The sequence below is a fragment of the Polyergus mexicanus genome, unplaced genomic scaffold (assembly GCF_030449975.1).
Source record: "Polyergus mexicanus isolate NDT 795.1 unplaced genomic scaffold, iyPolMexi1.0 SCAF_12, whole genome shotgun sequence".
Lineage (NCBI taxonomy): Eukaryota > Metazoa > Arthropoda > Insecta > Hymenoptera > Formicidae > Polyergus > Polyergus mexicanus.
The window spans coordinates 6,191,630-6,219,382 of record NW_027223332.1 but is presented as its reverse complement, the minus strand read 5'-3'; the positions used below and the strand labels follow the sequence as shown (position 1 = coordinate 6,219,382).

The following is a 27,753-nucleotide window of genomic DNA, read 5'->3' as shown; positions in this document are numbered from 1 at the left end:
TGCGATACCGCTCGATCGCTCAGGTGTGGCTACTTCATTAGATATCCCGCGCGATTAATACGGTAATTTAAGTTGAAGCTTGTTAAGCGAACGACCGGCATGCGTAACTCCGTGCGAAGCGCTAAACGCTACTTAAATAAGCTACGATATAAATCATGCTCCGCGCGTGCCCGTTATTAACGCGAGCTCGGAACAACGTGTTCTCTCGACAACGCGTAATTACGACTTGCTCGCTACAATGTAGGATGCACACGTGCCGCTTCAATCTCGCCTCGCGCAAGATTCGCAATTTTATACCGCTGTATAACGATAACTTCTTTACAGAAACAAATTATCCAACTTTGCACACGCGTATCCAACATAAGCCGTACGCTGGTCTTAAAAAAAAAAAAAACCCATCGATCTAAGCTTTGCGATTCCCATCTTGCGGCTACCAACATTAATGAAATGATACCGGCATCGAGAAAATATTACTCCACTTTATTAGCTAATCGTAGATATGATGTGAATGTGTTATGACGACGCAGTGACATCCTCTCAAACGAACCTCAGTAGATGTCGGATATGTTTGTTGCCTCGAGAATTGCGAAAGTGCATTAGAAAGTGCCGGAAATTTCGCGTCGAGCTTTCCAGAGTACAGAGTAAATGATATCGTTAAAGGGTCCTTTCGGTTACGACAGGCTTGTATATAGATACCATGCACGGTCTTTGCGATGATTAATTCCACAATAGGGTCCGCCCTATGTGTCTTGCTCTATTGCTGTCTTACTCATGTGCAATAATATTATAGACGCCACACGCGTGTCATTTCCATTATAGTCTGCACCGGCTTCGTCGTAAAATATTAACGCTGTAGATGCTACGACACATTACGAATGTTATTATGCAGCCAAAATTTTCCCAGACAGAGTCCCTTTAAAATTTCTCTATTTCTGTTAGATTTTTCTCAGAATATAACATGATCTAGTATGCAAGAATTTATTAAGGAGATATAAATGGTCAATGATAAAATGGGATCTGACAAATTTAGCAGTCTCGCTGTATATATCCAGCTATATATAATGGGATTAACATGAGCTATGGACGTTTAAAATAATAATCATATAATTATGCTTGCAATATTTGATCAATTCTAGAACGCGAGCATACATTTACGTCTATATTTGATTATACAGTATTATAAATGTTTGGATATTTTGAATTGTGTGAACGGCATTAACCAATAATTTTATGTATTCTTTACGATTAAAGCAGCGTATTAAATTGTATACCGAATAGAAGAACGTAACGTTGTTATAATAACGATGACAGAGCCAGTTTACGGAAGTAACTGTTATTTTATTGTCTTTTTTTAAATCGCCGCAGGAGTTCATTGGAATTTATGCAGCATAGTAACTTAAAACTTCTTTTCTCTTTATGTTTGTATATTTGAAATATATGTATATACTCGGGAGATTTATAAGTTTATAAAACAGCTTACCTCTCTTAGAAAAACTGTGGAATATCTCGGAGAGAAAGCAGAAGAAATACACTATAAATGGTTAACGTAAGTTTTCTCGTAAAAAGATTGTTCCACTTTTCTCTCCGTTTGATATTTTGATACTTCTTTTTTTTTTATAATATCGCGTAACGCGCGCGCATAAAAAATTGGTGTATCTAAACCAAAAACATTGTACGTATAATAGTTTATACGATAATACGTATAAAATAAATAGATGTAGAAAATTCTACGTCCCGAATTATAAAACGTGAAGTTCTTGATACGTGTGTCGACGAGATATTGCCCACAGAATGACAGAGTGCACTTTGAATTTTATCCATGACAGAAAGCGTTAGAATAATCATGCACAATTCCATTCAATCGCCAACTTCTTTTGCAAATGACAGTAAATTGTTGAAATTTGGAATATTTTTAACAATAGGGCAACGACGAATGTCGCTACGAATGTGTCGATTACGCGTGTAGATTTTAAATTGGGCAAAAATCACATTGAAATCGCAATCCGGCGAAAGCTAGCAGTCGAACCATGTTGTCGCGTATTGGCGCGATTTTCTCCAAGGAGGATGTCAAAACCTACTTTCATATTTATGAGCCACGCTATGCGAAAATGCAAACGTATGCAGCACTAGTCATTTACCGTGCGCTCACAATCATGTACGAGTGATAGAACTTCATGCATGTCTGATAGCGATAGAGTGTAATATAGCGCCTCTCCCTCTCTCGCTTCTATTTCCCCATTGCTGTATGTATAATGGCATGTCTTTATGACGTAATCCTTTGACCGAGAATATTGTTACGAGAAAATTTGTATCCGCTCTCATGGCCATTTTACTGAGAGTCCTGTTCAATCATCTTTGAAGTATTACTCTCTGTATTTTAATATCGCGTATCCCAATTTGCTCGCACAAAGTGTATTTTGCTGCATGTTGCAAATAGCGGCCTTTAAAAAAAAGTCAAAAGAATACTTTATAATGCTTGCGTTATATCTCAACATCCATAGATTTGAAAACTCTCTAGCTGAATAAAATTGATTCGAAATAAAGTGAAAAGTAATTTCAATTTGATTTAAGATTGCATCTTAGGACGATACAATAAAATATATGAAAGACATTAATATCGATTGCTAGCGAAAGATAATGCAAGTTATATTCATTGTTCTCTATCCGCATAATCCATTAGAATGTTAAATCCTTAGATCTTTTTTCGCGCGGACGCCTCATTCCCGGCCGATTAATTCTCATGATCGGAAGTTTCCGCAATAAATGGCGTTAAGCTCAAGTCTCCCATTTCCCCTTTCTCTACGTCAGAATTATAGGAAAGTGGCTGCTCATTTATTAGTTAAAGCTAATATATCTTGTTAAATGTCGTATATTGTTTTTAATCTTGTTTTATTATCGTACGATTAATAATATATCAAAGGGTAGTAAAATATTGGTTGTCGCGCGGCTGTAATAACCGGCGAAAAGAAAGGGTGGATTATAAAATGCACGAGCCTCAGAATTATGTACGAATATATGTATAAAACCGTTTCTCACGTTAACCTATGAGCAAGACAGATTTACGGTTTGTGAAATATTTTTGTATATACGAATACTCACACACTACACGCTCAGTTAATACCGCTAGTCAACTACGGACATATGCGCTTCTTTCTCGCCGTACCTAAGTACTTTCTCGTAGCTAACTTTGTATACTCCTGCCATAATTTATGCTCTATTCAAGCACCTGCGCGCCTTCCCGGGATTTCACCCTTCTCCCCCGCGTAAACTTCGTGTCACGAGTTCACTATAAAGATTGCACGTTGATATACTCGGTGCAGATAATTAACATTAACGTTTATGAGACGCTTATAACCAGACCGTTAAATATAGCCGTTTAAATAAAGAGTTCTTTCTTTGGAAAATCGAACAAAAGTATATATGTCCCGGAGAAGAATATCATTTTTCCTTATCTCAAACGAGAAAAGATGAACAAATCGAGTTATTTGATTTTTAGATTTCAATAAATAGTTCGTCTTGTAAAATTTACCAGAAGCATATTTTTTGAATGATTTTTCAAAACGATGACTTTAATACGTGTTGACGTAAATTACGTAAGTATATAACGAAAACGAATTAAAGGATCACAACGTATGTGTGTGTGTGTGTGTATGGTTATCCTATCGCAAGACTGAATGAGAATATACGTGGGCAAAGGACTTGCTGGACAGTGAAAATTTTGGCATAGAGATAAAATGCCTCTGACACACACAAAGCTACTGCGACGACACCGCTGAGTGCGCGTAATTAGTTATATCCGGAGGCACTGTTCTCTAACGAAAATTCCCGGTGGTAGTAAATTTTATACTTCATACGAGAACAAAGCAACGAAGATGATATCAAACAGCTTTTGTGACTTTTTTCCTCTTTCACTTCTGTATCAAAGAATTTGTTACTGACGCAATATCGTTACCGTATCTTAAACATGTTTCCTGCGTGGTAGATTTTATTATCTATACTTTGTAATGAATCGCGATGAATTTTTTTTTTTTTTTTTTTTTAATATGCTTTTATTACTCATGGTAAAATTTATAGATCTCAAGCGAAAAATATAGATGAAATTTATTTAACGCGTCTCATCTTGAAATAGAATTCTTTACTGCATAGTCTTTCAGAGATAAATAGTCGTGCTTCTTAGGTCGGGAAACAGTGAGGCCAAACAGAAATACACGTCTAGAGACAAGGGACAAGAAGAAAGAAGCGTTATAAAAAGAAAATGTCGCCGTGGGTGTCGGCTGCGGAGTATCCAATTAGCCGATACTCGAGAGACGAGTGGATGTTTCGAGACTCGGGAATGTCTGCTGGTATCTTGGTATATCTCGTAGATCGGTGTGTGATGCATCGCACCTGTGTCGTGAGTGCAATAATAGTTTTCATGATAACTCGCTCTATATATGTATAGGCCTTATTTTATTTTATATTTTCGGTAGAAGACACAAAAAAAGAGAGATAATAAAGGATAAAGCGAAGATTATAAAAAACAAAATTCAGAGCGTGATAAAGGCATTCTCGATATTAAGGGCCATCCGTCATTTGGGCTTTCCCGTGAGATGATACGGTTTATTATATGTAGAGTAGGAGGGATTATATTACTTGATTTTTCTCTCTCTCGTTGTTAGTTAGTTGTTAATAGCCGCCACTCAGCTCTTTATTAATCGTCATTGCGTTGTTCTATAATTGTAGATAAAATGATTTTATTCAAGAGCTAAGGATCTAAGATTCAATAGGAATATATTATTATTTTTATTGCGTACGCAAAATACGTGCGCATAAACTGCCGAGTAAACTTGATGAGTAACATTTGAACAAAATTATATTTTGCTTCATGTCGCTTACGTAGACAATTTTGCAACCATCAACACGTTATACACGAGAGATATAAGTCATTCGTAGTGTCGCTACCTCGACACGCATCTATCTACAGATACATCTACGCTAGGTTGTGCGATGACGTTAAATTATCCATTAACCACTTTAGAAGACATTAAGTCAGTAGGACCGCGAAATTTCGCCGCTCTACCGTATACGATGCCTCAGCGGCAGATCCGAGATGCCTTAAAGATGTAGAGTGTGGTTAACAGCACGCATTTACACCGAGCTCCGGAGCCGCGGAATGTTTCAGACTAACTGATACGGCATGACATAAATTCTCTATTGCCTCTAAGAGCACTTTGGGTAAACCGCATCGGCTTTCTTACTCAAATGGTGCTTTTATATGTATCGTGTTGTTACATTATCATATATTATATATATATATGTATATGATTGCAAAATATTTTATAATGATTAATGAGAGATTCTAGCAACTTTATGCATGTGTCATTACGTTAGCAAAATTACTCTCTAATAATATACAATAAAATAGTAATAAATTAATGTTGCATTTTTAAAGATGCTTGAGTATAATGTATCATTATTGACAAGAAGTAGAATAAATCTAACGACTTAAAGGATTTCTCGTAATAACAATGGCTCTGCAACTGTATTATTAGTTCTTCTGATTTACCGTTGGTGTCACTGATATTTCGCTTGAAAATGGAATATAATACAAAATGCAATGGGGATTTACATACTGAATATTATTGTTCTGGAAGTATACGTGGCTTTATATACACGCGTACGATTGTACACATAAAGTAGTAAAGATGATATTTATCGTAGAGAACATTAATCTCATATATTACAGATAGTTACCAAGCTCGTATCAAATGACATTATAATTACTCGATATTCTCTTGCTCATTTGTATTCAAATTTGACAAAATGAAATTAAAATCTCGAATGACTATAATTTATTAACAAGTGTGTGTGTCGTGTATACATAAGAGATATTAATATAAATATATTAAATAAATCCGACGAAATTCTCGTACCCAGATAACGTCATTTTTATAATATCTAAAAATTTATATGCCTAAAATTTTAATGCTTATATATTGATATGAGAGGAGAATAATTTGATATAAAATATTTAAAAAAAAATATCAAAGTTGGTTCGACAATATATAGCCATACTAAATTATTATAGTCTATCTTATTTGGAGGGACATTATTAAAGTAAACTAATGTATTGGTAAATGCTATTTTTTCTTTTACGAGAGATAGAGAGAAAGAGGGGGTTATAAATTTGAAATCCTAAAAGACTTTATCCATCGTGTACATCGTCATAATGCGACAGTTACACAAACGGTTATATAGCAACGAGGCATCATGGGAGATGTCGTTGACAATCCTCAACGGCATATATCTGTTATATATAGTTACACGTTGATATTTCACCTGGAACTCTATATGTTATAATCCATTCCGACATATTTCATTCATTATAACGTGACGCGTCGTATAGTCGTAGAAATATAGACCAGAGGAGGTATCAGCGTAACGAGAGACGATAGTGGAATAGTTAAATCGAAACGCGCGGCTTTTGAAAACGCGTTTCCTGAATCCATTCTGACGAATTCGTACGCAGCAGAATTGGATTGTCATCAGTTTCCGTATGCTGGTAACCAAGACTGACGGCGCATTCTGCCACGAACGCGAGGCGATGCTTCACCTTCGATCAATCAATCCCGCCGCTTCCGGCTCTATTCGTTCGTCAGCCGGGAGAGGGTGGAAGTCGAATAAATTACACTGCGAAACGGTTATAACCTACGTCTTACCCTATCCGGATGGTTGAAAATCGAGATTGCATGTCCCAAATTATCTGCGTAGAAACCCACCTACGTGGGTTTACTAATTCTCTTACTTTCCACTATCGTTATCATAGTTTCTGTCTTCCGTTTCTCCTCCATTTACTTTTTCACTCATGTCAGAGTGCTTTTTTTATGATGTCAAGATAAGAAACGATATAGCCAGAGACGATATACGAGCTGCATCCACTGATAAGATGAAATACATATATGCTTTTTGTTTAATTTATATTTATGTGCTATATAGTTACATAGTTCATATTTATTTGCAAAGTTTATATCTTACTTATCGCGTTTAGATTGCACAAAATACATATTTTGCAACAATATGTGGAAAACTGATTAATCTTTAAGAGCTAAAATAGAGAGTGCTTAATGTTCTCAGGTAACTTACGGGAGACCGTATTAATGGCTCTAATTTCGGCCTTCGTCACAAAATTCGAAATTACTCTATGCGAATATATGAGAAATAATGTGTGGACACATACGTGATCAAAGTTTATACACGATTGAACTTAGTTACAGCAACGAGATTTATCTTCGCAAAAGTTGTGTGTTAGAATAATTACATTATATTATATTAATTATAATAATGTTAATATAAAACACATTTAGCAGCTATAAAGTAACTTTGTCGCGAAATTAACAATGTAATAACTTGACGGTTTAGTATGTATTACTCAATGTATCATTTATGAGCTATGAAGCATATAACTATTGCTACTATTCTCGAAATAACGTTTCAATCCAATTTCGCGTTACATGAATTCCATATGATCATAGTGTATTGAATACACATTACGTTTACCAATAAATATCGTTTTGATAAATCAAGTGTAACATATATATGTGGAAAGGATAATCAGGAGAAGCCTACTTAATGAAGCATAATTAAACGCTACAATTAAGTAGCGCAACGTAGGATAATTAATGGAGATTGCGATTGGAATTCATCGAATATATACGGCAATAAGAGGATAAGATGTACAATAATATCTTCGCCATTTTATTCGATCAAATGTGCGTTTATCGCGCTCTTCGGTGTAATTATTCTTTTCTTTACAGTCCGAAGGAGAATCCCGATGTTCGTGTGTATGTTATTAAAATAAAACGTCAATTAAAACGGCTCACGGAAGTCGAATTAATATGAATGCCGTTATTAACGGCGAGAGAAGAAAATCCAATCGAACAGCAATGTCTAGACGATAAGTCGAAAGTACATGGAAGAGAGTGCATTTAGGTGGAAAACGCGAATCGGCTTTGGTGCAATATCTACGTATATCGTTTTTGACTTTCTCTCTTACTCCTTGATCCTTTTCTGTTTTTACCTCTACAGAGCGAAGGGGTTAATTCTTTTCTTGGTTAAAGAGGAACTGGGAATGCTTTTCAATAAGACAAATAATCATTAATTTGACTTATTGTTAGGTAAAATAATAACGACGTTGGCGGTACAAACAGAAATTTGTTTCACGTAAAAATAATTAATTAAACATTTTTTCTAAAAGAAAGATATAAAAAAAAATACATGCCAAGTATAATACATAAAAAATATCTGAACTTGAACGCAATAAATAAAAGTTTAAAAAAATTAAGATATCTATTAATTATATGTATTAAGCATTTTTTATCATAAAATAAAAGTCTATTACTTTTTTACTTATAAACATTTTGTTCCCGTTCTCATCATCCATCAGTAATAAGCAGAACTATCTGAATGTTAATGTTATTAGTTATAGTATATAAAAGTTAATGCTATGTGTTACAGCTATGAATTTACAATATTTATATGCAAACAGTATTACAATAATATAATTAAAATTACATCTTTTCATATTAATTATCAACTAAAATGACAATTATTGTGGCTCGGTGATAATTCCGATAACGAATAATTAGCAAGCGTGTGCTTTTTTTATACTCTAGGCACGCATTTATACGCCTGAATCATCGATTGAAAATCAAGCCGCAATATCGCAGCCTGCGCGAATCCGATCATCGAGGCTAAATTTGATAACGGAATTACTACTATTCACGGAAACGATGCACCGATGTGTGCTATTGTCCTCTTTGTGATACTACCAGAACAGAACGGAACTATTAAATTTTAAAGAAAATCGATACCCTTGCATAGAACTAATTCAGGATATCACTCGCGCGTTCAATAGTTGAATGAACATGGAAAGCGTGACAATTACAATAAACACATGAATTACGTAACGCGTAATTGCTTTGTCCTTTGTCAACGAAATGTCGTATATTGAAATAGATGCACTTCAATCAAGTTTAACGGATTAGACGCGCGATACGCGCAATGTAGACTCGAAGAAAAATATATAATGCTATCTTATGTATTATATATGTCAGATCACTCGATCAAGATCAGGTTGACGGACATCTCGCGAGTACTGGATTCAGGAACAATACATTTTCCGGCGCAACTGGCAAAGACGCACGGCAGGTATACCGGAGGAATTGGTATCAATAGGAGGAAGTGGAGAGGAGGACGTACGTTTGATTTCGTGGTACAGTGCAATACATCTCTCCTCGGTTTACCGGCCGCTCGTTGAGACGGAAGTGTATCGTACCCAACGAAGCGGGCACATCCGGCTCGCAAGATTAATTGCCAATAAACCTCTATTACAGAGACCTCTTCCCGCGCCGTTACTCTTCTCACGATATCGCGTCGTTTCCTAGTCAGACACTTCGTATTGCGATAATATCGATCTCGTCCATACTTTCTTCGCAATGCCGTCTATTGCAAAAAAAAAGAAAAAGAAAAGAAAGATACAAGATATATTATTGATAACGCAAAAGATAATTTATGATAGGAACGATGTAAGAAATAAAAAACTCAAGACACGCTATTTATTTTCCTCGATTATAACGATACTAGTAACGACAGTCGCGATTATTCACATAATACGAGCTGTCTCGAAACAAAATACACCGTGTTATTTATTAAAAATTGATAATTTATTATTCTACTTTAAATTTTTGGTCTATATTTTGTAAGTTTGATATTTTAATAGAATCTGTACAATAAAATACATAACGTTAGCGATTCTTTTAAATGAAGACATTAAAATTTTATCTCTAGACGTTAAGACGTTAACTAAAATGCATATATTTACATTTCGGTTATCACATTTCAATTGGATATACCTAGTGTGAAAAGCATTACCAACAAATTGTTACAAGTATGCATATGTTTTTAATTACACGATGCATGACTTCGCGCTTGGAAATTGCATTTATGCAAATGAGGTGACTATCTGAAAAATTTGACATAGAAAAATGATGCCAATTCGCGTGCTTAGAAGCTGCGTGATTATGCATGCAATAAATCTCGCTTCGAAATCACCAAGTGAATGCTTAGGAACACGTGCGAATCGATCGTAGCCTATCTTGCACCTCGACCTGTGGTAATCGAGGGAAATTGCTTTCATCTGAATTCAAAAGCATGTATGAGAGATCAAAGTTCTTACGTGCCGACGACGGCGAAACGAACGGACGATGGTGCGAAGAACTTATCACGCGATTAAAGTTTTCACCTTTGCATCTGGTTTTATGAATTTCTCAAACATGATTAATCGTTTCGAGTACTTTAAATGGTCATTTTTCGTTCACATCCTAAGCGAGTGTTAACAAAGAGTTTGACAATATATCTAATTTATTATTCTTGACCCGTGAATTACTTTTATGTTAATTTCTTCTTCTTTTTCCTCTCGTACTCATACAACTTTGGTTTTTCTCTTCCAAAATATAAGTTTAGATTTATTATTATCAAATTGACATGATGCATGCAATTTGGAAGCCGACGATATCTTAACGTCGCAAAAATACTTGGGTGGAAAACTTTACCGTTTATGAGCATCGACAGGATCGATATCCGCATATCACGAAGGTGTAGAGGAAAAAGAGGACGGTTAAATGAAAGAGAGGGTAAATTGATGGAAGGATACGATTAAAAGCTAATGACATCGCGTTTCTACGTGAATGACGGCTTCAAAAGAAAGCTTTTTCTGAAGTTGGTTGGTTTGACAAACGATCGTAAAATCAGTAAGAAACGATGTCTAGCGTGCACCGTCTTGATGAAATAGTCTTAATTGAACCAATTGATTAATTCTCCTGTATCAAATGTAAAAAAATTCAACATCTACAATGCTTATATATTTTTATATAATAAATAATAAATAATGCGCAAACTAATAAATTTTATATATAGATTTGTAAAGAAAACGTGCTGTTTTTTTTTTTTTAAATAATTTGAACATTAAGATATGCGAAAATATATATTTTTTTCGTTAGAGTATAGCTATTTATTTACGTTTATTATATATTTGATAAATAAAAATAAGAAAGTGTTTCTACCTTCTGACTATTCTTTGACTTTATTTCTTATTAATTGCGAGTTTATTATTAGTTACACGAACTCTGAAAAGTGCATTTGGATGAATCTATGATAGCTTATAAAATATTCATAAATCTGAGAATATTCTTTCTAGATTTATAGTAATTCTTGTCTACAATTTCTAAAAGGAGTAAACGTGTGGATGTGTATCACTTTCTCCCACCCAAACACGTATACATACACATAATCTTTTTTTCAGGAAAAAACTTATTCTGCTTATTTCGTAATACTTTCATGTCGTAATACGTGCATCACGCTTAATATATGCCACAAATTATTATTTTGATATTTTACATCATTTTTTATTCCTGCATTACAAGCTTCCGATTTACGTGTCTTGAAAGCTCGTGATGCACAAGCGATCTCATCAATCATTTCAACGAAATGAAAATATAGATAGCCAACGGTAAGAAAAATTATTCGGGACGAGAATGGCCGCTCAGAGCTGAGATACATTATTTTCTTTGTTTTCTTTTTTTTTTTTAGCTTTACATTTTTAGCGTTTTTTCACTTCCCAAGATGGATATTAATTAGCAAGTAGCAGTACAATATAGATACTCAAGCATGAAATAACAAAGGGATAAATATCGTTAAATCGTGAGACATTTAAAACAATTGCTGTACAGAATGTAAATTTTGCTTGCGCCAAGGGAGCCATTAGAGAGCCACTCTATATTTAAATTTCAGCACTTCTCAGTACGTTTTTTGATGTACTTTTTAAACGAAACTGTGTTTTATTAGAATACATTAAAAAGCTATATTATAAAATACGTGTGACTCGTTATCAAGATGGTCAGAGAAAATTTATTTAACATGCGATGATATAACGACCGCGATGTAATTTATACGCACATCGCTATATATCATCATTGTATTTCCATTGTAATTTATGTGATGTCTCTCTTATCTGTACACGTAGATAAGTTTATACTATCTTGTATCAACTGGATAATTTATTGAGTGGATAAGCTTAGAATCTCTTACACCTCGCTTCTCGGTGTTACTCGCTTACTTTTCGACTACTCGGTGAATAGAGCCGATGCTGGGTGACGTCGCCACATCTGGCGCCGAGGACAATTAGAGGGACTCATGAGCCGTCGGAATTAACACTCACAACGACACGGGCGAATATTTATCAGCGCGTTCCGTGGCACGTTGTGTGGGTGGGCTTGTTCGCGAGACAATAGATTTGCCGAGTAAGCCGTCCCAGGAAGCGCGACGATACACCGAGAATATCCCCGTCGACGATCGCACAGACGATCCACGCTTGCCGTGGAGATACCGGGTAGGGCGTTATATCGGTGATTATATCGGTAGATGCTGATAGTGAGAAAATGAAACCTCGATGTCAGCAACTGGAGGGTACCACTTCAGCTCCATTGGTCGAGCTCTTCAGCTCGTGCCAAGAGGACAATACCGATCGTGAGAAGTTGCCTTCGTCGCAACGATCGAGCGGCCAATTTCTCTCGGAAAGAAACGTTAGGGCGAGAAACTTGTTCGTCAATTGAGTGCGATGTTTTTTAAAGTGGTTGAATCGGATTAGAATTAAAAAAAATATTATTAACATAATAAAATAACTGCAATTTTGTCTGCGTTTTATTGTTAATTTGAGTACAACTTTATTTATAGCTACATTATATAGCTGTACATATTCAATTTTATATTGTTATTTTCAGATTGCTGACTTTTTGCTACTTGGCATCGTTGAATTGTTGGTTGCTTCTGTGTCCGGCCATACTCTCGCATGACTGGCAAATGGGATCTGTTCCTTTGGTTACGTCCTTTACGGATACTAGAAATTTGGCCACCTGTATATTTTTCGGCGGTTGTCTGGTTCTCACGTACAAAGCCTTCACGGATTTCGAAGTGAGTATGCAAAAATTTCATAATCCGTTAAATATGTAATAGATTGTATGTAGTTAAATTATAATTAGACAGGAAATACGTATAAATTGTTACACGCAAAAACATTATCATTATATTGATTAAATTTCTTTTTTCAATTTTTTCATTCAAACAACAGATAGATCGAACTATTTTCTTTTCCCAAATTATATTTTGAGAAAAAATTTACATTAATTGTAAGATTGTTGAAATTTCCATACTTTATTTTGATGTATCGAGAAATATAAACAAGGTTTTTTCAAATGGCCGGTATCGTATATTCGCTGATATTATCAGCTATCTTACAAACATAAAATAAAATGAATGGTTATCATCTGCAAAATGTCATTCCGCAGTTAACAATTCGATACGCGTGGTGTAACAAGAAAGATAGTACTTCGTGCTTCGAGCTCCTGTTAGTCACGACCGACATAGTCGATGATGATGAAACTGCACTCGGCTCAAGGATCATAAAGAGTCCTATGTAGTAACCAAGTGACAAACTCTAATTATAAGTCAAACGCTAAGCGCGTATCTTGTAAATTATATCTATTATCCAACGTATTTTTTGGATTATTCATCAATAATAGTTATTATATCTTCGGTATTATGATCTCTTTAAAGTTTGCTATCTGTATGATGGTTGTTATTTTTCCAAAGAGGTCATATCTTTTAATGTTGCTTCACGCTTTTCTATCCGCCGGCGGTTATCTAGCTCTTTGCAAGTCCGAAATGGAAACAGACTTTTTTTCGAACGAGGTCATCCTTACTTTTACGTATAAAGCAGTCTATATGTTTATGCGACTGCCCCCGAGGAGAAAGATCTTTTTATAGATGTGGTTGCTTTTTATTTCGTCATCAGCTCTTTATGTGTATATATCTACAGGTATAAATGCTTTATTGCAGTCAGATTTTACAAACGTCTCAAAAAAATTATAGATTTTTTTCTTATTTCAACATAAATTTTCCAACATAAATTTTATTTTTGAAATGTGCATTTAGAGAAAAGCAATAAAATCGTCTTTATATACAGAGAGCTTACCGTATATCGGATAATAATTTTTTAAAATTTGATCTGGTAAATGTTTATTTACAATGCAATATAAATCATGACAATCATATTAAATAAATTGTTCAATGCGTATGCGTGTATGATAAATCTCGATGGTGATAGTACTATACCTGTTTTCACATCAGAGAATTATAATTTCAATATTTATCGGTGATATTATATTTAATCATTATGTTAAAGACACATCAGAGAATTTTTATAAAGTATATAATATTTATATTATGATGTATTGTATTAAAATAACAGTCTATTTAACAGCCGTATAAAAATTTTACAAAAATAGAATTAGTTTTAATTAATAAATAATGTATCATGTGTATATTGTATAATTACTTGTTCTACCTATTTGAGGGCGGACAATTAGTACAAGAAATCTGCTTATTCGCTAGTATTGTACGTATTCTTTCATATACTTCTCGTGGAATTAATCGATACGCAATAAGCGGTGATATGCTCTTTTTGAATCCTGCTATTTGAACAGGTCCTTTGGAATTCTTTTTCATCAGTAAGATCTCACTATCCTGTTCCTTGCCTAGAATCTATGTAAAATACAATAATTAAAAATTTTACTAATAAACAAATTAATTATTAATATAAATCAACTTCTTTTATTTTATATTTTTTAAAGAAAAGTAAATAAAAAAATATAAAATATATTTATTTTACATAATATATCTTTTTAATATAAATTCTGATTATTTAAAATAATTAGTAAGCATTAATAAAGCATGATATATTTACCCTGTACAAGTTAGTTGCCTGGTGAATAAATTTTCTAGTCTCGACATCTTTATTGCATTCGTTTATTTTATCTGATGAGTGCAAAGATGTTTGGACAGAGGAAGGGTGTTTTTCTCTTTCTTTAGTATCTTCTGATACTGAAGTGATTAATGACGAGATCGACATTTTGTTATTAATTTGATCATATTTTGTGCCAAGATCTATATTCATGTTATTTGATGTAGATGCAGATGACTTTGCAGATGTGATCAAACGTTGCGTTCCTTCAGTACTGACAGAAGATTCTGAAGTATCCGTAACGTTATATTTTTCTTTGTTTATTATTTGTGTTTTCGCATGCGCCTCATTAGACGATAGCGTTTCCAGTTTATTATCCGAAATACTTTTTCTTTCACTCTTGTTCTTCGTCCGTTTTAAAGCAGTCTTCTCGATTGAAGCATCTAAAATAGCATTCTGAATTTTTGTCTCAGCATTCCAACTGTCTTCCAATTTGCTTCGATGTCCTACATGAATATCATATTGTTCGTTTTCAATATTGTTGGCGGCTGCTGTTTTTGCTACTGTTTCTGTACTGTTCTGGACAGTAACTTTCTCAGTTGTTTTCGAATTGTCAAACTTATCCTTATTTTCTATGCGTTCTTCAACAAGAGCAGCAGCATCTGACATTGTAATCGGCCAGTTATTCAGTTCTTTTTTTATATTATTGTGTATTTTCATTTTTTCCAATGTTGATAAGTTAAAAGTTTCTCCATCTTTTTTAGACTTTCCGCTTTTAACAATATTTTCATTCGTAGCTGATACGTAAGAATTTCCTGAAGATATCGATTTAATGTTATGTTGGCTATCTTGAGCATCACTTGACAAAAATCGCGTTTTATGTAAATCTTCTTGTTGATTATGGTAATTATTGTTTTTTGTTTTAATAATTGTGTTTCCTTTTGCAGACTTTTCATAGTCATTCTTCAGAATTTTCGAATCATCCGCGATCTCGGTCTGTGCTTTAAAAATTAAGTCCGACGATGTTTCTGAAAGACTTTTCTTAATTACATCTTGTGGATCGATATTTTTTATATCATTAAAAGATATCGTTTTTACTTTCGCATTTAGAGCAGCATCTAAAGCTTTTTTTTTACTGTTCGTATTATCATTTTTCTTTTCTGTATCTGTGTATAAATTAGATGAAGATGTTATTCGAAGCGATTTATTCTGATTCGTATCTTTAAATTTACTGGAAATTATTGCTGATTTGTTTGTGTTAAAAATATCTATATGCTTCTTTTCCGTAATATCTACATGATTTTTATATTGCGCGTTAGATTTTGCGTAAGAATTACTTGATGATATCCCAGTTATTTTTTCGAGATTTTTATTAGTATTATCAATACAACCGGAGATATTTGAATTCGATGATGCTATGGAATCTGTAGTAGTTAACTGTTGTTTTCTACGAATACTTGACTCATCGTTTTGCATGCTCTGTGTGTCCGCAAACGAATTAATTAACGATGTCGCTTTCAATAAATTATTTTGATGTTTGTTTCTATCATTATTAAAGCTTGTTGCTTGTCTTGACACTGTAGCATCTTCACCATCATAAACTTTTTGTGAGAAGTTGTTATCGTTATGTCTGGTTTTCGTTAAGCTTTGATTTTTAGGATCTTGAATATGTAATATTTCTTTTTGCTTATCTTGATTATTAGCGGAAGTTACTAATGATATCGGTGATGCTTGCGTAACCGTAAAGATTCGTTCTTGACCGTCTTGTGCAATATTTCTTGAATGTGCATTATCTATTTGTGATGCAGTGTATAAATTGGATGATGATAATATTTGTGATGAGTCTTGTGTGTTAGTGGTTTCGATATTATTCGAAGATATTGCAGATGCCATGGTATTTGTGACAGCTTTTAAATTTTTCCCTATATTATTAACAGTGTTTTCATTTTCTGCATGTTCTTTCGTATCACTGGAAAATGTCGTTTGTATTGATTTTTGCTGATGATCTGAATTGTCTCCATTACTCGTATCACGGAGTTTTAGATCAGATAATAAATTCTTATTTAGCTTGTTTTGTTGCACATTTTTAAAATTATTGGAAATCGCGGAATTTGTTAATGTTTCTATGCTTGCTATAATTTGTTCTTCCGAAGCACTTGAATCATTTTTATTTTCTATTTGCGATTTCGTATATGAATTAAATTTCACTGAGTCTCTTAGCAATTTTTCTTGAGATTTATTTTCAACTTTTTCGGAAGACTTCGTCTGTGCTGACGTTGCGGCGTTACCAGTAACATTCCAACTTTCTTTTACAATATCGCTAATATATTTGTGTTGCACTTTTGTATGTGAATTAGATGCCGTTACATCTTTTAATAACTTCTGATGTGCATTTTCTATTTTGCTAGAATTGGTTCCTTCCGACAATTTTATATTTGAAGTAATAATTTTATGATGTTTTAAATTATTTTGTTGTGATTGCGCCTTTTCTTTTGCGTCATTTTTAAAATGTTCCATGAAACGTTGAGAGTTTGATATTTCTGCTCTTGTTCTTCCAGTATTTGTCACATCTGCTTCTTGATTGCCATAACTATGTTGTTTATCTATTTCTGCGATATGTGTAGGATCAAATGCAGATTTTTCTTGCATTAGATTATGTGCATTTTTATTAATATTATTGGCCGTTGACTCTGCGGATATTATAGGTTTTACAACAATTTTTTTTCTATTTTGTGATTCTGCATTTGAAGATGATGATGTTGTTGTTTGTAATTTAGTGTTCCATTTTTTAATATTATTGCGAGTCTCTGAATTAACTGTTTCTTTTTTCTTTAAAATATCGGATTCATGATCAATCATTGATTGAATTGTTGTATCAGTTGAAGAAATCAATCCATGCCAATATTTGTCTTGGGTATTAGTATTGGCTATTCTGTTAATATTTGACAGAAAATCTGATTTATGCTGATCTTTTTGCGACATCTCTGTATATAAGTTATCTGAAGTCACTTTTAATATATCGTTTTGATTTTCGCTATTAAAACTGTTTAAAGTTGATAAATCCGTTGATAATTTATTCACGTTATTAATCCCTTTCAGGTATTTCATCCGTCTGGAATTAATCTCACTTTCTGTATCAGAATTATCAGCATTTATTTCATTTTCATTTTTTATCTTGCTTGTCTGTATTTTTTTATTCGAAATAATTGACGTATCTTTCAGTAAATTATTATGATATATATTATTAGCGCTATTAGATATTGTTTCCATTGTTGTTTTGTTTGCAATATCTTCAAATTCTTCCGATCTACTATGTGAATCAGATAAAGATGATGCCAGCAATTTATTTTTATGATTATTTTTAATATTGTGTGAGATCTTTGATGCTTCTAAATTATTGATTATAATTTTCCCTTCTCTTAGTTGATTTGAATCATGTTCATTATGTGTCCACGATTTCGCTTTTGAATTACTTGATGATGACGCTTTCATTACATTCTCAATGTCAGTGGAAGTTACTGTCTTTTCCGATGCCATTGCATTTAATGCAGTTTCTAATTTTGATTTAATAATTTCGTCTCTTTCAATACTTTTATCATTCGCGAATTTCTCAAGATTGTTCTTATTTTTTAGATCAGTAAGCCACTTTGTTTTTAATATGTTATCTTCTCGTCTATCCTTATCATTGTTGGTAAGTGCCGATATTGTTAATGTTGCAGTATTAGCAGTTTGAGGATCGTTTTTTTGAACATTTAAATTGTTTTTACTTGCAGTTTGTGATGATGATGACGCATGCAATAAATTATGCTCATCTATATCAGAAACATCGTTAGAAGTTATGATCGTCTTCGTATTTTTATTTAATATTTGTGGTTTTGTGGACGAAGAAGACGATGATAACGAATTTATTGATTCTTGTTGATGGGAACTTCTAACAATACCAGAAATGTCTTCTATTTCTGTTTTTACGCCGATGTTGTCATTGTGGTTTACTTTTATATTGTCCGAATAATGCTTATTTTTTATATGTCTTTCTTTTGACCATTTAGAAGGCAATGATGATTTTGATAAATTATACCTATGTCCATTATCACTATTATTGAAAGCTGTTGATAGTGTTGATATTTCTGCAATGTTAACATTTGTTTCGTTTTTCTGTAAATTATCATGTTCATGTTTTGCTTGTGACTTTTCCGAAGATAGAACAGATGACGAAGAGAATGATTTTTCTAAATGAGATCGATTGTTATCATCTATAATATTGGACAATATTGATTCTGCTGATGCTTTCGAAGTAGAATTTATTTTATTATCTTTATTATCGGTTAAATGAATTTTTGATTGGAACATTCTGGAAGGCGAAAACAACCATTCGTTTTTTACATTATCGGATTTCGCTGTTGATGACATTTTTACATTAGCATCTTTCCGAACATTATTAAAATGGTTCGACTTTCGCTCCATTTTCATTTTTAATTCGATAGAAGATTTATTGGCTGCCCCTGATAATGCTTCCGATTTAGCAGTGCTTATTGCAATATTCTCCAAGTCATTTAAATATGTTTCGGACTCTTCTTCAGATTGCACAGGTAATTTAGAAAATATTGATGTGTTTCCCAATTCGGACTTTCGTTTATTTTTTAAATCAACAGAAATTGTATTCGCTGATGCTTTTGCATTTGCATTATATTTTTTATTATTCCAATAATCCCAAGATTCAATCTGTGATTTCGCAGATGATTTAGCAGAAGCTATTGCATTTTGTGTATTAGATTGAGATTTATCTATCGTATCACTCAATGAAGCTTTTGTCAATGTTTTCACATTCGCATTGATTTGGTGGGTACTTTTTAATTTTTTATTTGAATGATTTGTATTCATTTGTGATTTAGCATTTAATTTAGAAAAATCAGATATATTATTATCATAATATTGATAATCATTTATTATACCGTTGGAGGATATTTTTTCATCTGATGCCTGTTCTATAGCCATAATCTTTTTAATATTATCTGATTCAGATGTTTTCGATGATGCAGATCGAAGATTACTTTTAGATTCAATGAACTGCGCCGCATTTGCAATCTGCTTTGTATTAATATCAACATTTGCGTTTCCTCCATAAGGGTCATAAATATGTTTCGTTTCTGTCTGAATATCTGAGCGAGGGTTTTTTATTGACTTCGATGAAGCCTGAGAATAATAATCATTATTATTACTTATTTTTTTATTGCTATGTTTTGTATGTGATGTAATATCGATCGTAGAATCGTCAGAAATTAGATTTTCTTCACGTGTAATAATTTTGCTTCTATTTTTTGTATTATCCTCGCTTTTCATTTTTTCTTCATTATTGTTAGTTGACGTTATTTTATTAATTTCTATAGAATGCAAAACTGGGTCAGAGAGATTCGTATGCTTTTTTAGATGTTTATCCTCATCTGACATGTATTTTCTTCCTCTTGTTTTTAATAATATTTTTTCATGTTTAGCATTATTTTGCTTTTTGCCTTTTCTGATAATAGACGCTGAAGATTCAAATGATGCATTTGATTCGTTGTTTCTTCGTTCTTGGTCTTCAATAAAATAGATATATTTATTCCAAGTATCAAATTCAGTTGCATCTGATGCAGTTGATAATTTTATACTATTATCCTTTTCATCTAAAATATGATGATTATTTTGACTATGATGTTGATTATAGATATTATGGTGATTGTATTCGTTATTATTCTTATGGCGATTTTGTTTATTATGGTGGCTACGATAATTTAGTTGGTTATGTTTATCATTTTTTTCATGTTGACTGTATCGATCGTGAGACAAATGTTCATTAGAGGTAATCATTTGCGATTCTTTTGATACTTTAATATTATTAGTAAATTTGTCTTCTTTGTCTTCTGAATTATCGTAATCAATTTGTATTTTTTTTAAATCTTTAGCAGATACAATTTTTTTATGATCACTCATTTCGTAATCATTAACATCATAATCATCATAATCATAATCATTAACATCATGAAGCACATGGTCCTTTCCGTGTTTATAAAGTGGAAGTTCTGGTAGCAATACTTCAGCACTATTATCATCGACATTGATCACTTTCATTGATCGCGCATGATCTATATATTTTTTCTTCAAATCCATGTATTTTCTTCTGGGTTTTATGTAATTTTCTTCATGTGAAACTTCTTCATCTGAGATTTGTTCGTTTGATGATACAGCTCTATGATGATGCTCGTCCATAATTGAAGGCGTTGTTTCTGTTGAGGACGCAACATTGACGATGATTTCTTGATTTGTTTTTGAATCATGATCCTTATTCTGACTTTTCATCGTCTTTGGATCCATCAAATGCTTTGTTTCGGAAGCGACAACATTAGCAGTAGAGCCTTCGTATCCGTTGATGCTATGATGCACTTTCTGATTTTCCAGATGTGTTTTTGAATGAGCGTGAGATAACGATGAATGAGCCAACGATGAACTGACCGGTGAATGACTTTTAATCCCACTGAAATCCATTTCAATCCCCGTTGACGTCACATCATTATCAATTACAGAGTGCGTTCTTCCTAGAAGGCTATAGTCGTTTTCAGTTTTTGTTTCAACTGTAGCTGATCCATCGACTGATGATGACGCGAGTATGTTATTTGTACGTTCACTGTCTTTATCATTAGATAAACTCGACGAAAATGATTTCGCGCTGTTGGCGGCAACATTCTGATCTCTGGAGTGATAATGCTCGATATCGATGTTCACAGGTTTGCCCGTGGAAGTTTTCGTTATTAATATGTTTCCTGATTGTTTGTTTTCAATTCCCTCTTTCGTTTCCATTGATGTTGCAGAATGGATAATAGAATGTTGAATTCCATCTAGATTTTGTTTATTTCTGTTTCTGATATTGTTCTCCTGATGCGGATCAATCAATGAGTCGTGTTGAGATGAAGAATCCGCTAAACGATCGTAATTTGTTTCATCTCCTTCATCTTCATGGATATTTATTTTTTCTGAAAATTTCTGTCCATTTCTATGCCCAATATAAATTTTCCCATCATCTTCTCCAGGTTCAAATAATGTTTTAAATATAAACTTTCTTCCATACTCTTCTCTCTCATTCGATGTTTCGAATTCGTACGGTTCTGCAGAGTGAAAGGCACGAGATGCGTCTGCTTCAGACGAATCCATGTGCATCCATTTTGCGTATTTCCATTTTGGTATATTGTTTCCTGTTTCCTGATCTTTTGTTATACGGAAGTGCATATGCGGTGCGTGTTCGTGTGAAGATGTATGTCGCAGCCCAGTATCCTCTTCATCTTCGTAGGATGACAGTCCGTGCGTGTGACGTGATACCGCAAGTTTATGGAGCATTTCATTTGTGTCGTAACCGTGCTCCTCTCCCGAGGTACTCTGCAGTTCAGATAGATATTCAGGCGATAGATGCTCCTGATGTTCTGATTTATGCAATAATTTTGTATACGAACGATCAGTATCAATGCCAATAGCTGTAGAATCGGGTAGCTTATATTTTATCTCATTGTGATTATTATGATTTATTGGTTTGGATACATGATGCGATACTAAAAATATATGTTGATTATCGGCATTTTCGGTTTTGACATGGTTATTTTTGTTATTGTCTGTTATTCTCGCGTTATCTGACGATTGATGAAAAGGGTGTTTAAAAATATCTGTATCAAATGACGATCCAGACAACAGCCATTTACTAAAGTCATCATTATCATAAAGATTTTTTTGTTGCGCTGCTTTAGCCGCCTTTGCTTTCGCTTGGGCCAATATTTTGCAAATTGCAGCTCGACCGTTTAAAGCCTCAGCGACACTTGCTTTTTCAGATTTTAACACTTTGCTTCCGTCATTTAATTTGAGTAGATGTTTGGATATACCTCCTTTATGAGAATTGGCCCATAAAAGTTTTGAAGCGGATGTTTCTAAGTCTCTTTTGTTACGATCGCTATGTTTCTCTATTTTTTCATCAGATGCAGATTCTTTTATTTTGAAAATAGCAGTAAGATTATTATCTTTATTCGTAAAGAGATTCTTGATTGACTCTACGTTTTTCTGAACCCATGCTATGATATTATCGAATAATGAATTATCGGATAATTTATTGGCACGATCATTATGTTCCTCTATTTTTTCATCAGATGTAGATTCTTTTATTTTGAAAATAGCATTGATAAAATCATTATTTGTAGAGAGATCCTTGACTGTCTCTACATTTTTCTGAAGCCATGCAATGATATTATCAAATAATAAATTATCGGATAACTTATTTTTTGATTTTAAAATTTTAAAAAAGTTTGATCCTTGATTAACTTGTTTGTCATTGATTAATTCATTGATTAACTTGAGCAAAGATTTTTTATCCGCTTGATGTATTTTATCATTGTTGTCCAGATCCTGCATATTTATAAATTAAATAATTTTAACCATATGAAAATACGAAATTTTTAATTAAAAATTTATTTTTAATTAAATATTATGTGTTATAATAATAATTATTATATGCAATATTTAAACATATATTAATAAAATATTAATGCGATATCTGCTATATAAAAAAATATATTATTTTAAGCAAAAACAGGAAAACTACAACGGAAATTTTACATTTAAAATCCGTATGAGATAAATGTTTTAAAATCCAAAATACATTAATATACACATCTGTAAATTGTATATAAAACTGTTTTAAGATACTTTAAATAATATTATGATTGCCTCCTTATTATAACACATATTGGAATATACAAAAAAAAAAAAAAAAAATTTTAATTTTGAAATTATTCTTTAAATGATCTTTGGTTAGAATATTATTTAATTTATTTATAGAATATTATTTATTATTTATTGCGTTTCTATTAATATTTGAATTTAAACATACCTTACGATTTAACAAGTTTAAAAAATTAAAAAGATCTTCTCTCCAATCTTTTCCATTGGATACTTCATTCGAATATTTCTCTCCTGCAAGAGTGTCACTTTCATCGTTCATATGATTTGATACACTCACACTTTTGTCATTTGACTTTTCATGATGCGGATTAGGCGATACAAAGCTCCAGCACAGGAAAAACGATAAGATCACTAAAATTTTCATCATTTCTTTCTTCACTTCTCGACAAAAACTGCTACTTGTTATCGTTAATCGTTGGATTTTATACTCTTCCTAGCAATTGTAAAAACATTCTGTTTCCTCGCGAATGTGGTTGTACACGTTTAAATGTTGTTTGAAAGCATTACGTAGAATTTCATTTTATCATTTAATTTCGATTAATTCATATCTACATTTCTCTGTAAAAGTTTTTCGGTATTCTAGAATTTATCTTTTAGAGTTCATGGATAAGAGCGTGTCATAAATCAGAATATATATATCGCGCTTTGAATCATTGCTCGTTATACATTTAAAACTTGCAAATGCACAGTTTAAACATAATTTTGTGAGTATGGCGAGTTTCATATAAAAGCAATATAAACTCGTAGTATAAAGTAAACTTTAATCGAGTATGTTCATCCAGCATGATAAAACTTACGCAGTAGTTTGCTCTCGAAGAGATCTTGATACAGAAGCGCTAAATTTAACAAGGATTTTAATCTTGCATTTATCAATCTTCAATATTACGTTATACTCTTTTCTTTTATTGTTAGCAACAGAGGCATCCGCCTCTCGTTCTTGGCTGGATGTTCCTGGTATTGCCGTTCCTACCTGCGTCTAATCTTTTCGTCACCGTGGGTTTCGTCGTGGCGGAACGAGTTTTATATACGCCGAGGTAACTTCATTAAAGCGTTACAAATTATAACACAATCGCAATGATTATTATAACGAATGATATAAATTTTTTAATGTAATTTTACAGCGTTGGATGGATTATTTTGATCGTTTACGGTATGCAAGTGAGCTGGGCTGCTATGCCGCGACGAAGAAGCTGGATCACTACAGGCGTAGTTTTCCTGCTTGTTCTAGGTTGTTTCAGAACGGTTCTTCGGAATAACGATTGGACATCTAGAGAAACTTTAATCAAGTACGTGATCGATGATTATTTTACATATTACACGTTTTGTTAATTTAAATTAATTCGTTTGAGAAATCTTCTGCTCGATCAATAATAACGTTACAAAGTGTGCATGTGTAACTTTAAATAAACTTTTCGTAGTAATGGTAAATCTAAAGAATCGTTGCACGCAATCTTAGTCTCGCAATTACAACAAAAATGATGTTGTCACGCGAAGATATCGTGAACATTTATGGCGAGTGCTTAGTTCCGGTTTAAACAAGAAGGCTGGCATAGTGCCAGTGTATACATTCACGAACTTGGTGCAGGCACCAGGCGCCGATTGGCTATGTATGGGGTTGCAAAACATAACTAACGTAGATACGGGATGACGATGGTGGCAGGGTCGTATCGAGGTCGACAGATAGAGCGAGAGAGAGAGAGAGAGAGAGAGAGAGGGCCTCGTCTGACCTCAAATCATCTTGTTTCAGAGCGGGGTTGCGGTCTTTGCCCTACAATGCCAAGATGCATTACAACTTCGCTAACTTCCTCAAAGACACATCGCAACCGAATCTTGCGGTCCACCATTACCAGTTGGCCCTTTGGTAAGTACAATATATTTCTTTTTCTTACATTGGGGGTACAAAATCTTGAGATGGACCTTCGTCAAGGACAATGGCATTTAATTACTTGACAATTCAAAGATCTACTCCGCATATGACTTTGTTTCATCTTGTTATGCGACAATGCGGTTCATTGTCTTGAAGAGCGTAATGTCTTAATTATATATTATACATTATCACATTTAGTAAAGTTATCCCTTAAACACTTAAATGCTTACAAATTATATATCTTGAATTTTATATTTTGTATTTTAATAAATAGTTAGAAATCTTTTAACTTTAAATTCTTTATTTGTTAATATAACAAAAACTTTAGTTGATTATTCGCACGAATTGCTTATGAAATTCTAAAATGAATGCTTCTTATCATACTTGGTTTGTGAATAAACTTGGTTTTTTGTATGTTTTAAACGTTACATACCAGAAAATTGATTAAATCTTATTGCCATTAATTTATCATTTCCTGACAAATACTTTTGTTGCGATAACCATGTATATAAAATAAACAAATTGTACAGGTAAAAGTTTACATTAATATGTGTGAATGACGATATAAATACGCAACTGGCGGACGACAGCATTATAATTTTAATATTGTTATAGTTAAAACAATATAATCCGTCACATTTCATAAACTGTCATAAATCTTACTTAATTGCTATATACATTAATACTGCGATATGCAAGTATAACATTCCTTCATGTCGATCTTATTTTTACCGAAAACAGGGGACATATATAATAAACGACATAACTGAGCTATGTGAAACTGCCAGAGTCAGCAAAATTAACAATAATTAATATGCTACGCATACAGCATTTATGACAATGCATTAAACCAAAAGCATCCAATTAAATAACTCAAGCATGTCAGAGCAGCATTATAAATGTGATAAATTATACTCTTTGTATAGCCAGTTACACACAGTCGTTATGTATCTTCTCAAAATGGATTACAAATCAAAAATATTATTAAGAAGCATTTAATATTATACAAAAATATTTTTAAAAGTATTTAAAATGAAATTATACTTTTAAAATATTTTGCATAACATTAGGAATATGCAAAATATTTTAAATATAATATTAAATCGTACTCTTTACGCAAACTTTTGAAATAAATGAAATTTGTGTATGTGTATATCCGTATGTGTACATACAATAAACTCTCGTAATTAGAAATAAACCTTAAAAAAGTAGGCCGCAACATTACGAAAAAGTCCTTTATATAATTTAATACGCAAGAAAAATATTCAGGTTGCAAATGCAGTTTACTAAAATAAGCAGAATTATCTGGAAAGTAGCCTTCGAGCATTGGCGCCGGACTTGTCTGGTGGTTGTTTGAACAGCGGGCCAGATAACCGTCAACTTGCGGTGTTGTTGCTTCGTATGTGGCCAATACATTGAGTCATATGTTTCTCGAAGACAGTTTCTCACATCGACGATTGATTTATCATCGGGCCATCTGCATAAACTGTATACGTGCATGTTTCTAGTATGTATCTCTGTGACAATGTTCCTAAAAATATAGAGAACTATTAAATATCTATTTGAGATGCTTGCCTATGTGAAATGTCACAATAATTAAATTACTCGTAATTTTTTAATTATTAAACAATCGATGATCGCTGTAGCAAATAATCCATTTTAAAAAGGATTGTAATTAAAAAATTTTCCCGTTTATTCCATTTTATACTTATGTATAAATTTTGATAAAAATCACGGATGAACAAAGATCAAACACGAATTCATGAATATGAATATTGTTTTGTGAAAGAACGTATCATCTCACGGTGCACATACACGTTTGTGTTCAGTATGGCTTTATAAATTTTATGGAAAATATTACACGATGAAAAGGGGAAAAAAAGCAATTAAGAAGCTTTATTTATAAATTTCAGCATTATTGTGAGAAATTTTAATTAACTTTCGGCTTCGTATCTTTTGTAACTTTGTAATAATTCTTTCATCTTTAGGAGATAGACGACGGTAAATTAATGCATAAAATCGCCGGTGTACAATATAATTGCAAATCCACGATTTGCATTTTTTTTCACCGTTTCGCCAAATGCTTGTTTTCTGCTTCAGATTCCCATAGAATAATACACACATTTCCATAGAAAAATATTATTAAAAATATCATGCGGAATAAATGCATATTTCTATTGCATTTTATTATTATATCTCATTTTTCTTTTCTTAATATTCTTTTCTTTGTTATCATTCTTATCATAATTTCTTTATTATCATAGTCTTTCATTACTTGTTTAATCATTTATTTCTCCGT

General features: G+C 32.9%; 2 protein-coding genes across 5 annotated transcripts in view; one reads left to right on the top strand and one right to left on the bottom strand.

The window, feature by feature from the left end:
* Nucleotides 1-27,753, top strand: part of LOC138938163 (protein O-mannosyl-transferase TMTC1) — a 122,814-nt gene that overhangs the window by 72,816 nt on the left and 22,245 nt on the right. For 3 of the 4 annotated variants that reach the window (XM_070304953.1, XM_070304955.1, XM_070304956.1), the window contains exons 7-10: nt 12,816-13,005; nt 24,500-24,621; nt 24,709-24,873; nt 25,335-25,448. In XM_070304953.1, coding sequence (XP_070161054.1) covers nt 12,816-13,005; nt 24,500-24,621; nt 24,709-24,873; nt 25,335-25,448 — 591 coding nt within the window. The remainder of the gene's footprint in view (nt 1-12,815; nt 13,006-24,499; nt 24,622-24,708; nt 24,874-25,334; nt 25,449-27,753) is intronic. The other variant, XM_070304954.1, reaches the window with a different exon arrangement.
* Nucleotides 14,434-23,257, bottom strand: LOC138938342 (serine-rich adhesin for platelets). Its single transcript, XM_070305262.1, has 3 exons — nt 23,168-23,257; nt 14,837-23,074; nt 14,434-14,634 (listed from the first exon to the last, which is right to left on the bottom strand). The coding sequence occupies exons 1-3, from the start codon at nt 23,255-23,257 to the stop codon at nt 14,434-14,436; spliced, it is 8,529 nt and encodes a 2,842-aa protein (XP_070161363.1).